This window comes from Mobula birostris, chromosome X, assembly GCF_030028105.1.
Source record: "Mobula birostris isolate sMobBir1 chromosome X, sMobBir1.hap1, whole genome shotgun sequence".
Taxonomy (NCBI): domain Eukaryota; kingdom Metazoa; phylum Chordata; class Chondrichthyes; order Myliobatiformes; family Myliobatidae; genus Mobula; species Mobula birostris.
Window position 1 is genome coordinate 50,543,897 of NC_092402.1, and position 13,550 is coordinate 50,557,446.

The 13,550-nt window shown below is 44.8% G+C and overlaps 1 protein-coding gene across 2 annotated transcripts in view; it reads right to left on the bottom strand.

The window, feature by feature from the left end:
* Positions 1-13,550, bottom strand: part of timeless (timeless circadian clock) — an 86,508-nt gene that overhangs the window by 39,113 nt on the left and 33,845 nt on the right. For both annotated transcript variants that reach the window (XM_072248769.1, XM_072248768.1), the window contains exons 15-17: positions 3,864-4,015; positions 2,076-2,173; positions 1,865-1,985 (exon numbers count right to left, since the gene is read on the bottom strand). In XM_072248769.1, the coding sequence (XP_072104870.1) occupies positions 1,865-1,985; positions 2,076-2,173; positions 3,864-4,015 (371 nt within the window). The remainder of the gene's footprint in view (positions 1-1,864; positions 1,986-2,075; positions 2,174-3,863; positions 4,016-13,550) is intronic.

A 13,550-nucleotide genomic window follows, 5' to 3' on the forward strand; every position in this document is an offset into this window, starting at 1 on the left:
AGTAACTGCTCCCTTCCTGTTCCTGACTTCCACCCATATTGACTCAAAAGAGGATCCTGCTACATTACCCACCCTTTCTGTAGCTGTAATAGTATCCCTGACCAGTAATGCCACCCCTCCTCCCCTTTTTCCACCCTCTCTATCCCTTTTAAAGCACTGAAATCCAGGAATATTGAGAATCCATTCCTGCCCTGGTGCCAGCCAAGTCTCTGTAATGGCCACTACATCATAATTCCATGTTATGTATCCAAGCTCTCAGTTCATCACCTTTGTTCCTGATGCTTCTTGCATTGAAGTACACACATTTCAGCCCTTCTACCTTACTGCCTTTACACCGTTTATTCTGCTTCTCTTTCCTCAAAGTCTCTTTATATATTAGATCTAGCTTTACTCCATGCACTTCTTTCACTGCTCTATCGCTCTGGGTCCCATCCCCCTTGCAAATTAGTTTAAACCCTCCCGAACCATGCTAGCAAACCTACCTGCAAGGATATTGCTCCCCCCCGAGTTCGGGTGCAACCCATCCAATCTGTACAGGTCCCACCTTCCCCAGAAGGGATCCCAATGATCTAAAAATCTAAAACCCTGCTCCCTGCACCAACTCCTCAGCCACGCATTCAACTGCCATCTCCTCCAATTCTTACCATCCCTGTCACGTAGCACTGGCAGCAACCCTGAGAGTGTCACCCTTGAGGTCCTGTTCTTCAGCCTTCTGCCTAGTTCCCAAAACTCACACTTCAGGACCTCATCCCTCTTCCTGCCTATGTCGTTGGTCCCAACATGTATCACGACTTCTGGTTGCTTTCCCTCCCGGATGTCGTGCACCCGGTCAGGGACATCCCGGACCCTGGCACCCGGGGGGCAACAAACCATGCGGGTGTCCTTCTCACATCCACAAAATCTCCTGTCTGCTCTCCTGACTATAGAGTCTCCAATGACGACAGCTCTCCTCTTCTCCGTCCCACCCTTCTGCACCAGCGGGTCAGACTCAGTGCTGGAGGCCTTGCCACCGTGGCTCACACCCAGTCCGTCGTCCCCGCCAACAGTATCCAGGACGGTAAACTTATTATTCAGGGGAATGGTTACAGGGGTGCTCTGCACTACCTGTCTGCTCACCTTCGCTTTTCCCCCTCTGACTGTCACCCAACGACCTGCTTCCGACAGCCGAGGTGTGACTACCTCCCTGTAGCTCTCATCTATGACTGCCTCATTCTCCCTTATGAATCGAAGGTCATCCAGCTGCTGCTCCAGATTCCTTACACGGTCTTCCAGATCGCCCAGCCGTATGCACTTCTGGCAGATGTGACTCTGCGGGAGAGGGGAGTTCCCACAAGACTGCCACATCTCACATGAGAGGCACATCACCATATCAGGAGGCATTGTAAAAAAGGAGGCGAGCTAGCTTGTCCTCTGCCTCTTCTCGTCGAAGCCTCTCAAGTCAAAGCCTCAAAGCTCCACTCTTTCACTGGCCCGCCCACGCACTCACTGCAGTACTTTGTACTTTGTTTTTGTAAGCTACTCTTAAAGTCCACCTATAATTTGCAAACAGCTTGTGGACAGTTTTTGTGCTTTGGGTCCTGCCAGTCAGGAAATGCTTTGAGACTGATAAAGCTTTAACTTGAGACAATGACTACTAATAGGCAGATGAATTTACTTCCCACAGTCCAGATGAATTCAAACCTTTTTCCCAAAAGTGAAAACTGCCCTCACCCTGTGTGACTGCCACATTATTATTTATTTTACGTTCTGCCTAACTCTGTGAACGTCCATTGTGAATACTTCAGTGAATTGTGCAAATGAAGCTGGAAGATTATTTGGCCTTCTGTGGCTTAATTAAAAAAAAACAATTATCCGTAGAACATACCTTTTGAGATAATCCAAAAAATTAAATTCACTTTCTGTTACTCTCACAGATTCTGTTTCTTCCTCTTCTATTTCTTCATCCCGAAATTCTTCACTGTCTTCAACTTCAGCAGCTGGTAGCCCTGCCGAATGAATACAGAGTAAGCAATCAGAACTTCAGGGACAATATTCAGAACAGTGACAAACACAATGAAGGCAGCTAAAATACTCACTTGGCAAATTTGCAAACAGTATTTGTCTAAGCAGTTCAAACTCTTGATCAAGCAGCAAGTCAGCAGAGCCAAAAACATCACCTTCAGGCCACACTTCCCTGTGGGAATAAGCATTCGACACTCAATCAATGCATAGTGTGTTTTTGGAGATCACCACTCATTTTGTGGTCTGTGAGCTAGTCAAAGCAGTGTAAACCTCAGGCTCGGCCAGCTCGCGTTCGTCTAGGGGAAAGCAGTGAATCCTTACAGCGCATTACACATGGGGAATACACAGTAGTGTGCAAAAGTTTTGGGCACATATATATAGCTAAGACTTTTACACAGTACAGTACACAGTTTTATGTATCGCACTATATTGCTGCCGCAAAAAAAATTTCAAAGTATATTTGAGTGATGATAAAACTGGTTCTGATATGAATCTCTATCATGGGCTGAGAGTGGGAAGGTGGCAGGGAGAGGGGAATCAGGACCGGAAAAAGGGGAACAGAGCAGGAAGCACCAGAGAGACATTCTGTAGTGATCAATAAACCAATTGCTTGGAATCAAATGACCTCGCCTGGTGTCTCTGGGCTGGAGGAGTCTGCACCCATGCCACCAACCCCCCGCCCCTAGCACTTCTTCTCTGCCACCTGTCCCACACCCTCCCACAGCGCCCCACCCTCGCCATTCCCAACATCCTTTGCTGCTGCCAGATTTACTAACTCGCTCTCCACTCCACATTGAGAAATATAGTACTGCACAAAAGTCTTGGGCACCCTATTTGTTTTCTGTGTGGCAAACAGCAAACAAAAACACTCCACAGCAGTCAGTTTTCAAACCTCTAGTAAGATTCTATTTATGAAAGAATGCAAATGGTACCGCAATTCAACTTGTTCAGGTACGTTCAGTTGATTAGAGCCATGGGGCAAGGTTAAACATGATTAGCTCCTCCGCCTGTTTGTTTGGCCATCAGGTCAGGTAAATGTGAAGAGATAAAAATACCCAAAACCCTCAAGGATTAAAAAAAGTTATCAAGCATAAGACAACATAAACCACAGAGGAGGCACAAGAGACTGCAGATGCTGGAATTAGGAACAACACACAGTCTGCTGAACAATCTGCTTTGTGTTCCTGCTTATCATCCTCCAGTAGCTGTCTCCACCTTCACCCACTATTTCATTCGGAGTTTGAGGAGATTTGGTATGTCACCAAAGACTGACAAATTTCCACAGATGTACTGTGGAAAGCATTCTATTAGCATCACCGTCTGATATGGAGGGGCCTCTGTACAGGATCGGATAAAGATGCAGAAAGTTGTGAACTCAGCCAGCTCCACCACGGGCACTAGCCTCTCTACCAATGAGGACACCTTCTAAAGGCGATGCCTCAAAAAGGCTGCATCCATCATGAAGGACCCCCATCACCCAGGCCACGCTCCCTTCTCATTACTACCAACAGGAAGGAGGTACAGGAGCACGAAGATACATACTCAACGTTTTAGGAACAGCTTCTTCCCCTCTGTCATCACATTTCTGAAAGGACAATGAACTGATAAACACTACCTCTTGATGCTGACCACCTCTCCTCTACTCTCAGTCCTGACGCAGGGTCTCAACCCAAAATGTCGATCAATATTCTTCACCCCGCCCCCTCCACAGATGCTGCTCGGCCCGCCAAGTTCCTCCGGCAGATTGTTTAGTGCAACTGGCACCACATTCGAAAGATCAATATTAACAAATCGATGCACCATTTCATCACAAGCTAGGTTATTCAGGAGTTTACAGTGCTTCAAAGTTAATAAATAGATACCGTGCTGCTCGAAGAAGCACTAGGGCCTCTGCGGCTTTGCTGGCCAGCATTGCATCCTGTATGCGAATCATAGCTTCAGTCCTCTGCTCCTCCACAGGGACTTCTGAGGCAGCATCAAATGGGACCAAATCCTCTGGCAGAGCCTCTTGTCCCTGGAAAACAAACACATGCCTTGTTCAACTACTCAGCTTGGGAAGTCAAGGAGTCAGACATGGTAGTGGATTCTGGGTGAGGTGGTACAGAAAAATATGAGAAGGTGAACTACTTTATGTCTTCTTTATATAAAAGTCTTGCATCTGGCCAAGACTAGTTTAGGCATATAGTTTGATACATAGTACTCAGCAGATTATTCTGCTTGGTGGGTTGGTTCTAGGAAATAAGGAATTTGGTTTTATTTCACATAAAACACCAGGAAGTGGACTGGAACACTAAAGCACAAATTAAATTGGTGGGAGACAACATTTACTCTAATCAAGCACAATCCCAATTCCATGTTCAATACACTTTATTGTCCTTTTCTCCCAGATTTTGCACATTGGTTGCTCTTTTGCACATTGTTTGCTTGTCAGTCTTTGGGTAAAGGTTTTCATTAATGTATTTCTTTGTTCTACTGTGAATCCCTACAAGTAAACAAATCTCTGATGATGCAAGACTCAGAATTGCATCTTTTAAGTCAGACATTAAATGGTAGTCCTGTCTGGTCTCAGGTAGACACAAAAGATGCTAGTGTGATGATGGAAATTTGAAATAAAGAGTTAAATGCTGGGAAGGCTCAGTAGGGCAAAGGGTTTCTGTTGAGAGAGAAACAGTGGATGTTTCGGATTGATGACCTTTCATCAGAACTGGGTGAAGTTAGAAATTAAACACATTAATTCACAGAGTGGGGAGGATTGGAGGCAAGGAGAGCTTAAATGACCCAAGCAGCAGCGGTGCCAGTTGAAAGAGGGTAGTGAAGGACATCAACTCAAATGTCTGGAGGAGGTACAAATAGAAGATGAATGAAAACAGATGTAAGACACTGCAGATGCTGGACATGTGAAATATAGATCAAGAATACTAGAAAGACTGAATTCAAGAATTTCAGATAAACTATGCTTGGTTCCAGGATTGGCAGTAATTCACCAATCTCCCAGTCGGATTATTGCTGGCCATTAGGATATTGTTGTTTGTGGAAGCCTGCTGTGCATGTACAGTGGTATGCAAAAGTTTGGGCACTCCTGGTCAAAATTTCCATCACTGTGAATAACTAAGCGAGTAAAAGATGACCTGATTTCCAAAAGGCATAAAGTTAAAGATGACACATTTCTTTAATATTTTAAGCAAGATTCCTTTTTTATTTCCATCTTTTACAGTTTCAAAATAACAAAAAAGGAAAAGCGCCCGAAGCAAAAATTTGGGCACCCTGCATGGTCAGTACTTAGTAACACCTCCTTTGGCAAGTATCACAGCTCGTAAACGCTTTCTGTAGCCAGCTAAGAGTCCTTCAATTCTTGTTTGGGGGATTTACGCCCATTCTTCCTTGCAAGAGGCTTCTAGTTCTGTGAGATTCTTGGGCCGTCTTGCATGCACTGCTCTTTTGAGGTCTATCCACAGATTTTCCATGATGTTTAGGTCGGGGGACTGTGAGGGCCATGGCAAAACCTTCAGCTTGCGCCTCTTGAGGTAGTCCATTGTGGATTTTGAGGTGTGTTCAGGATCATTATCCTGTTGTAAAAGCCATCCTCTTTTCATCTTCAGCTTTTTTTTTTACAGACAGTGTGATGTTTGCTTCCAGAATTTGCTGGTATTTAATTGAATTCATTCTTCCCCTCTACCAGTGAAATGTTCCCCATGCCACTGGCTGCAACACAAGCCCAAAGCATGATCGATCCACCCCCGTGCTTAACAGTTGGAGAGGTGTTCTTTTCATGAAATTCTGCACCCTTTTTTTTCCTCCAACTGTACCTTTGCTCATTGCGGCCAACAAGTTCTATTTTAACTTCATCAGTCCACAGGACTTATTTCCAAAATACATCAGGCTTGTTTAGATGTTCCTTTGCAAACTTCTGACACTGCATTTTGTGGTGAGGACGCAGGAGAGGTTTTCTTCGGATGACTCTTCCATGAAGGTCATATTTGTGCAGGTGTTGCTGCACAGTAGAACAGTGCACCACCACTCCAGAGTCTGCTAAATCTTCCTGAAGGTCTTTTGCAGTCAAACGGGGGTTTTGATTTGCCTTTCTAGCAATCCTACAAGCAGTTCTCTCCAAAAGTTTTCTTGGTCTTCCAGACCTCAACTTGACCTCCACCATTCCTGTTAACTGCCATTTCTTAATTACATTACGAACTGAGGAAACAGCTACCTGAAAACACTTTGCTATCTTCTTATAGCCTTCTCCTGCTTTGTGGGCATCATTTATTTCAATTTTCAGAGTGCTAGACAGCTGTTTGGAGGAGCCCACGGCTGCTGATTGTTGGGACAAGATGTGAGGAGTCAGGGTATTCATAAAGCTTTGAAATTTGCATCACCTGGGCCTTTCCTACGATGACTGAGAACAAGCCCATAGCCCTAACAAGCTAATTAAGGTCTGAGACCTTGGTAAAAGTTATCTGAGAGCTCAAATCTCCTGGGGTCCCCAAACTTTTGCATGGTGCTCCTTTCCTTTTTTTCCACTCTAAAATTGTACAAAACAAAAATAATACACTAATCTTGCTTAAACTGTTGAAAAGAATGTTTTATCTTTAAATTTATGACTTTTGGAGATCAGTTCATCTTCTACTCACTTTAACTATTCACAGTAACAGAAATTTTCAGCAGGGGTGCCCAAAACTTTTGTATGCCACTGTATTTCATTTCCTACATTGTAAATAGAGATTATGTGCCCTCCAAAAATACTTCATTGGCTGTAGAACACTCTGGAACATCCTAAGATTTTTAAATGTGCTGAAAAAGCACAAGTTCTTCCTTTTGTATCAATGTCTCCTTATTCCTGATTCATCAATCACTGGAAAGATCAAACAAACAGACATACAGCAAGATTGGCTGATTGTAGTTAAGGCTTTCACTACTCTCAGTACCCAATCAGTAGCCAGTGATCTCTGCTGCAACATCAGTCAAGGCACAATCCAGCTCAACTACAAAGCTTCCACACAGGTGAAAATCTTGCTGAAACTTTCCATTAAAAAAACTAATGTGGAAAGATCATTTAGCTACATAATAAGGAGGAAAGCCAATGCCTATAACACATTACTGATCTGCTCCAATTTGCCTACCATCACAACAGGTCCAAGGCAGATGTCATTTCATTGGCTCTTCATTCAACTCTGGAACAAATGGACAGCAAAGGTGCATACATCAGTTTGCTCTTTCAGACAACACGAAGATAGGTGGAGGGGCAGATAGTGTTGAGAAAGCAGGGAGGCTATAGAAGGACTAAACAGATTAGGAGAATGGACAAACAACTGGCAGATAGAATGTAGTGTCGGGAAGTGTATGGTCATGCACTTCGGTTGAAGAAATAAAAGTGCAGACTATTTTCTAAATGGAGAGAAAATTTAAAAATCTGAGGTGCAAAGGGACTTGGGAGTCCTTGTGCAGGATTTTCCCTAAAGGTTAATTTGCAGGCTGAGTTGGAGGTGATGAAGACAAATGTGATGTTCACATTTATTTCAAGAGGACTAGAATATAAAAGCAAGGAGCTTTCTAGCAATCCTACAAGCAGTTCTAGAGGAGCTTTCGATGGCTCTGGACCTGTATTCACTGGAATTCAGAAGAGCGAGGGAGGGTGGATTTCATTGAAATCTATCAAATGTTGAAAGGTCTCGAAAGAGTATATTTGGAGAGGATGTTTCTGATGGTGGGGAGTCTAAGACCAGAGGGCACAGCCTCAGAATAGAGGGATGTCCATGTAGAGTGGAGATGAGGAGGAGGTTCTTGAGCCAGAGTGTGGTGAATCCGTAGAATTTGTTGCCACAGGCAGCCATGGAAGCCAAGTCATTGGGCATATTTAAGGCAGAGGTTGATAGATTCTTGATTAGTCAGGACCCATGAAGGGATACAGGGAGAAGGCAGGAGATTGGGGCTGAGGGGGAAATGGATCAGCCACGATGAAATGTCAGATCAAACGGAAGATTTAAAAGGACAGAAATCCTGCTTCGGGTTTGATTCGAAGAAGGAAGTCTGAGAATTGGAGCGGGAGTGCGGAGGAAGACATTTTTGAATTTTTTGGTTTTTTTCCCCATCGGCGTTCAGAGAGGCAGGACTGCGCAGGCGTGTGACGTCGGGCAGTGAAGCGCGGAAGATTTGAAAGGAACAGAGCCTCATACAGCAGGCAGCGTAGTTTGCATGCTGCGGAGTGAGCCGGGAGCAGAGTGAAGGCTTAAGGGCTTCGGCTCACCGGGCTTAGGCGGAAATGGGCGAGGCGAGGAAGGTTTGGTATTCATTTTTTGTTGTTATTTGAGGAGACGGGCAGTATAAGTGTGAGGGCAGTTTGTTGTTCTCAGTGCTGGATGTGGGAGGCCCTGGAGTCTCCAAGCCTCCCAGACGTTCACATCTGCGCCAGGTGCGCCGAGATGCAGCTCCTAAGGGACCGCGTTAGGGAACTGGAGCTGCAGCTCGATGACCTTCGTCTGGTCAGGGAGAGTGAGGAGTTGATAGAGAGGAGTTACAGGCAGGTGGTCACACCAGGGCCACGGGAGGCAGACAAGTGGGTCACAGTTAGGAGGGGGAAGGGGAAGAGTCAGGTAATAGAGAGTACCCCGGTGGCTGTGCCCCATGACAATAGGTACTCCTGTTTGAGTACTGTTAGGGGGAACAGCTTACCTGGGGGAAGCGACAGTGGCCGTGCCTCTGGCACAGAGTCTGGCCCTGTAGCTCAGAAGGGTAGGGAAAGGAAGAGGAGGGCAGTTGTAATAGGGGACTCGATAGTAAGGGGGTCAGATAGGTGATTCTGTGGACGCAGTCCTAAAACCCGGATGGTAGTTTGCCTCCCTGGTGCCAGGGTCCGGGATATTTCTGATCGTGTCCAAGATATCCTGAAGTGGGAGGGTGAGGAGCCAGAGGTCGTGGTACATATAGGTACCAATGACATAGGTAGGAAAAGGGAAGAGGTCCTGAAAGGAGAATATAGGGAGCTAGGAAGGGAGTTGAGAAAAAGGACTACAAAGGTAGTAATCTCAGGATTACTGCCTGTGCCACACGACAGTGAGAGTAGGAATGCGATGAGGTGGAGGATAAATGTGTGGCTGAGGGATTGGAGCAGGGGGCAGGGATTCAAGTTTTTGGATCATTGGGACCTCTTTTGGCGCAGGCGTGACCTGTACAAAAAGGACGGGTTACACTTGAATCCTAGGGGGACCAATATCCTGGCAGGGAGATTAGCAAGGGCTACTGAGGTGACTTTAAACTAGAATGGTTGGGGGGTGGGAATCAAATTAAAGAGGCTAGGCGAGAGGAGGTTAGTTCACAACAGGGGGATGGGAACCAGTGCAGAGAGACAGAGGGGTGTAAAATGAGGGTAGAAGCAAAAAGTAGTAAGGTGAAAAGTAAAAGTGGCAGGCCAACAAATCCAGGGCAAGCTTCAAAAAGGGCCACTTTTCAACATAATTGTATAAGGGCTAAGAGAGTTGTAAAAGCGCGCCTGAAGGCTTTGTGTGTCAATGCAAGACGCATTCGTAACAAGGTGGATGAATTAAAAGTGCAGATTATTATTGATGAATATGATATAGTTGGGATCACAGAGACATGGCTCCAGGGTGACCAAGGATGGGAGCTCAACATTCAGGGATATTCAATATTCAGGAGGGATAGACATGAAAGAAAAGGAGGTGGGGTGGTGTTGCTGGTTAAAGAGGAGATTAACGCAATAGAAAGGAAGGACATAAGCCGGGAGGATGTGGAATCGATATGGGTAGAGCTGCATAACACTAAGGGGCAGAAAACGCTGGTGGGAGTTGTGTACAGGCCACCTAACAGTAGTAGTGAGGTTGGGGATGGTATTAAACAGGAAATTATAAATGTGTGCAATAAAGGAACAGCAGTTATAATGGGTGACTTCAATCTACATGTAGATTGGGTGAACCAAATTGGTAAGGGTGCTGAGGAAGAGGATTTCTTGGAATGTATGCGGGATGGTTTTTTGAACCAACATGTCGAGGAACCAACTAGAGAGCAGGCTATTCTAGACTGGGTATTGAGCAATGAGGAGGGGTTAATTAGCAATCTTGTCGTGAGAGGCCCCTTGGGTAAGAGTGACCATAATATGGTGGAATTCTTCATTAAGATGGAGAGTGACATAGTTAATTCAGAAACAAAGGTTCTGAACTTAAAGAAGGGTAACTTTGAAGGTATGAGACATGAATTAGCTAAGATAGACTGGCAAATGACACTTAAAGGGTTGACGGTGGATATGCAATGGCAAGCATTTGAAGATCGCATGGATGAACTACAACAATTGTTCATTCCAGTTTGGCAAAAGAATAAATCAAGGAAGGTAGTGCACCCGTGGCTGACAAGGGAAATTAGGGATAGTATCAATTCCAAAGAAGAAACATACAAATTAGCCAGAAAAAGTGGCTCACCTGAGGACTGGGAGAAATTCAGAGTTCAGCAGAGGAGGACAAAGGGCTTAATTAGGAAGGGGAAAAAAGATTATGAGAGAAAACTGGCAGGGAACATAAAAACTGACTGTAAAAGCTTTTATAGATATGTAAAAAGAATAAGATTGGTTAAGACAAATGTAGGTCCCCTACAGACAGAAACAGGTGAATTGATTATGGGGAGCAAGGACATGGCAGACCAATTGAATAATTACTTTGGTTCAGTCTTCACTAAGGAGGACATAAATAATCTTCCAGAAATAGTAGGGGACAGAGGGTCCAGTGAGATGGAGGAACTGAGGGAAATACATGTTAGCAGGGAAGTGGTGTTAGGTAAATTGAAGGGATTAAAGGTGGATAAATCCCCAGGGCCAGATGGTCTGCATCCCAGAGTGCTTAAGGAAGTAGCCCAAGAAATAGTGGATGCATTAGTGATAATTTTTCAAAACTCTTTAGATTCTGGATTAGTTCCTGAGGATTGGAGGGTGGCTAATGTAACCCCACTTTTTAAAAAAGGGAGAGAGAAACCGGGGAATTATAGACCGGTTAGCCTAACATCGGTGGTGGGGAAACTGCTAGAGTCAGTTATCAAAGATGTGATAACAGCACATTTGGAAAACGGTGAAATCATCGGACAAAGTCAGCATGGATTTGTGAAAGGAAAATCATGTCTGACGAATCTCATAGAATTTTTTGAGGATGTAACTAGTAGAGTGGATAGGGGAGAACCAGTGGATGTGGTATATTTGGATTTTCAAAAGGCTTTTGACAAGATCCCACACAGGAGATTAGTGTGCAAACTTAAAGCACACGGTATTGGGGGTAAGGTATTGATGTAGATAGAGAATTGGTTGGCAGACAGGAAACAAAGAGTGGGAATAAACGGGACCTTTTCAGAATGGCAGGCAGTGACTAGTGGGGTACCGCAAGGCTCAGTGCTGGGACCCCAGTTGTTTACAATATATATTAATGACTTGGATGAGGGAATTAAATGCAGCATCTCCAAGTTTGCGGATGACACAAAGCTGGGCGGCAGTGTTAGCTGTGAGGAGGATGCTAAGAGGATGCAGGGTGACTTGGATAGGTTGGGTGAGTGGGCAAATTCATGGCAGATGCAATTTAATGTGGATAAATGTGAAGTTATCCACTTTGGTGGCAAAAACAGGAAAACAGATTATTATCTGAATGGTGGCTGATTAGGAAAAGGGGAGGTGCAATGAGACCTGGGTGTCATTATACACCATCATTGAAAGTGGGCATGCAGGTACAGCAGGTGCTGAAAAAGGCGAACGGTATGCTGGCATTCATAGCAAGAGGATTCGAGTACAGGAGCAGGGAGGTACTACTGCAGTTGTACAAGGCCATGGTGAGACCACACCTGGAGTATTGTGTGCAGTTTTGGTCCCCTAATCTGAGGAAAGACATCCTTGCCATAGAGGAAGTACAAAGAAGGTTCACCAGATTGATTCCTGGGATGGCAGGACTTTCATATGATGAAAGACTGGATGAACTAGGCTTATACTCGTTGGAATTTAGAAGATTGAGGGGGGATCTGATTGAAACGTATAAAATCCTAAAGGGATTGGACAGGCTAGATGCAAGAAGATTGTTCCCGATGTTGGGGAAGTCCAGAACGAGGGGTCACAGTTTGAGGATAAAGGGGAAGCCTTTTAGGACCGAGATGAGGAAAAACTTCTTCACACAGAGAGTGGTGAATCTGTGGAATTCTCTGCCACAGGAAACAGTTGAGGCCAGTTCATTGGCTATATTTAAGAGGGAGTTAGATATGGCCCTTGTGGCTAAAGGGATCAGGAGGTATGGAGGGAAGGCTGGTACAGGGTTCTGAGTTGGATGATCAGCCATGATCATACTGAATGGTGGTGCAGGCTCGAAGGGCCGAATGGCCTACTCCTGCACCTATTTTCTATGTTTCATACCTGATGGGCCAAATAGCCTAACTCTGCTCCTACATTTTATGGTCTCCTTATCGACTGCAGCTCTGCATTCAATACTATCATCTGTTCACAACTAATCAATAAGCTTCAAGATCTAAGCCTCAATATCTCATGTGTAATTGGATCCTCGATCTCCACATTTGCAGACCCCAGTCAATTTGGATTGGCAACAGCATCTCCTCCAAGATCTCCATCAGCACAGGTACACCACAAGACTGTGTGCTTAGCCCCCTGCTCTACTCACTTTATACTTATGACTGTGTGGCTAAGCACAACTCCAATGCCATATTCAAGCTTGCTGATGGCACCACTGTCGTAGGCTGAATCAAAAGTGGTGATGAATCAGCATATAGGAAGGAGACTGAAAATCTGGCTGAGTGGTGTCATAACAACAACCTCTCACTCAATGTCAGTGAGAACAAAGAGTTGATTATTGACACAGGAGGAGGAAAGCAGAGGTCCATGAGACAGTCCTCATTGGAGCATCAGAGGTGGAGAGGGTCAGCAACTTTAAATTCCTCGGTGTTATCACTTCGGAGGACCTGTCCTGGGCCCAGCACATAAGTGCAATTACGAAGAAAGCACAGCAGCACCTCTACTTGCTTAGAAGTTTGTGAAGATTCCGCGTGACAACTAAAATTTCGACAAACTTCTATAGATATCTGGTGGAGAATGGTTGCATAACGGCCTGGTACAGAAACACTAATGCCCTTGAATGGAAAATCCTACAAAAATTAGTGAATATGGCCCAGTCCACCACTGAGTACATCTACACAGAACGCTGTCGCAGGAAAGCAGCATCCATTATCAAGGACCCCCACCACACGTTGCTGCCCTCAGGAAGGTGGTACAGGAGCCTCAGGACCCACATCACCTGGTTGAGGAACAGGTATATTACCCCTCAAACATCAGGCTCTTGAAGCAATGGGGATAACTTCACTTGCCCGATCACTGAACTGTTCTCACAACCTTTGGGCTCACTTTCAAGGACCCTTCATCTCATGTTCTCAATGTTTCTTGCTTATTTACTTATTATTATTTCTTTTTTTTTTATTTTGTATTTACACAGTTTGTTGTCTTTTGCACACTGGTTGTTCGTTCATCCTGTTAGGTGTGGTCTTTCATTGATTCCATTTATGTTTCTTGGATTTACTGA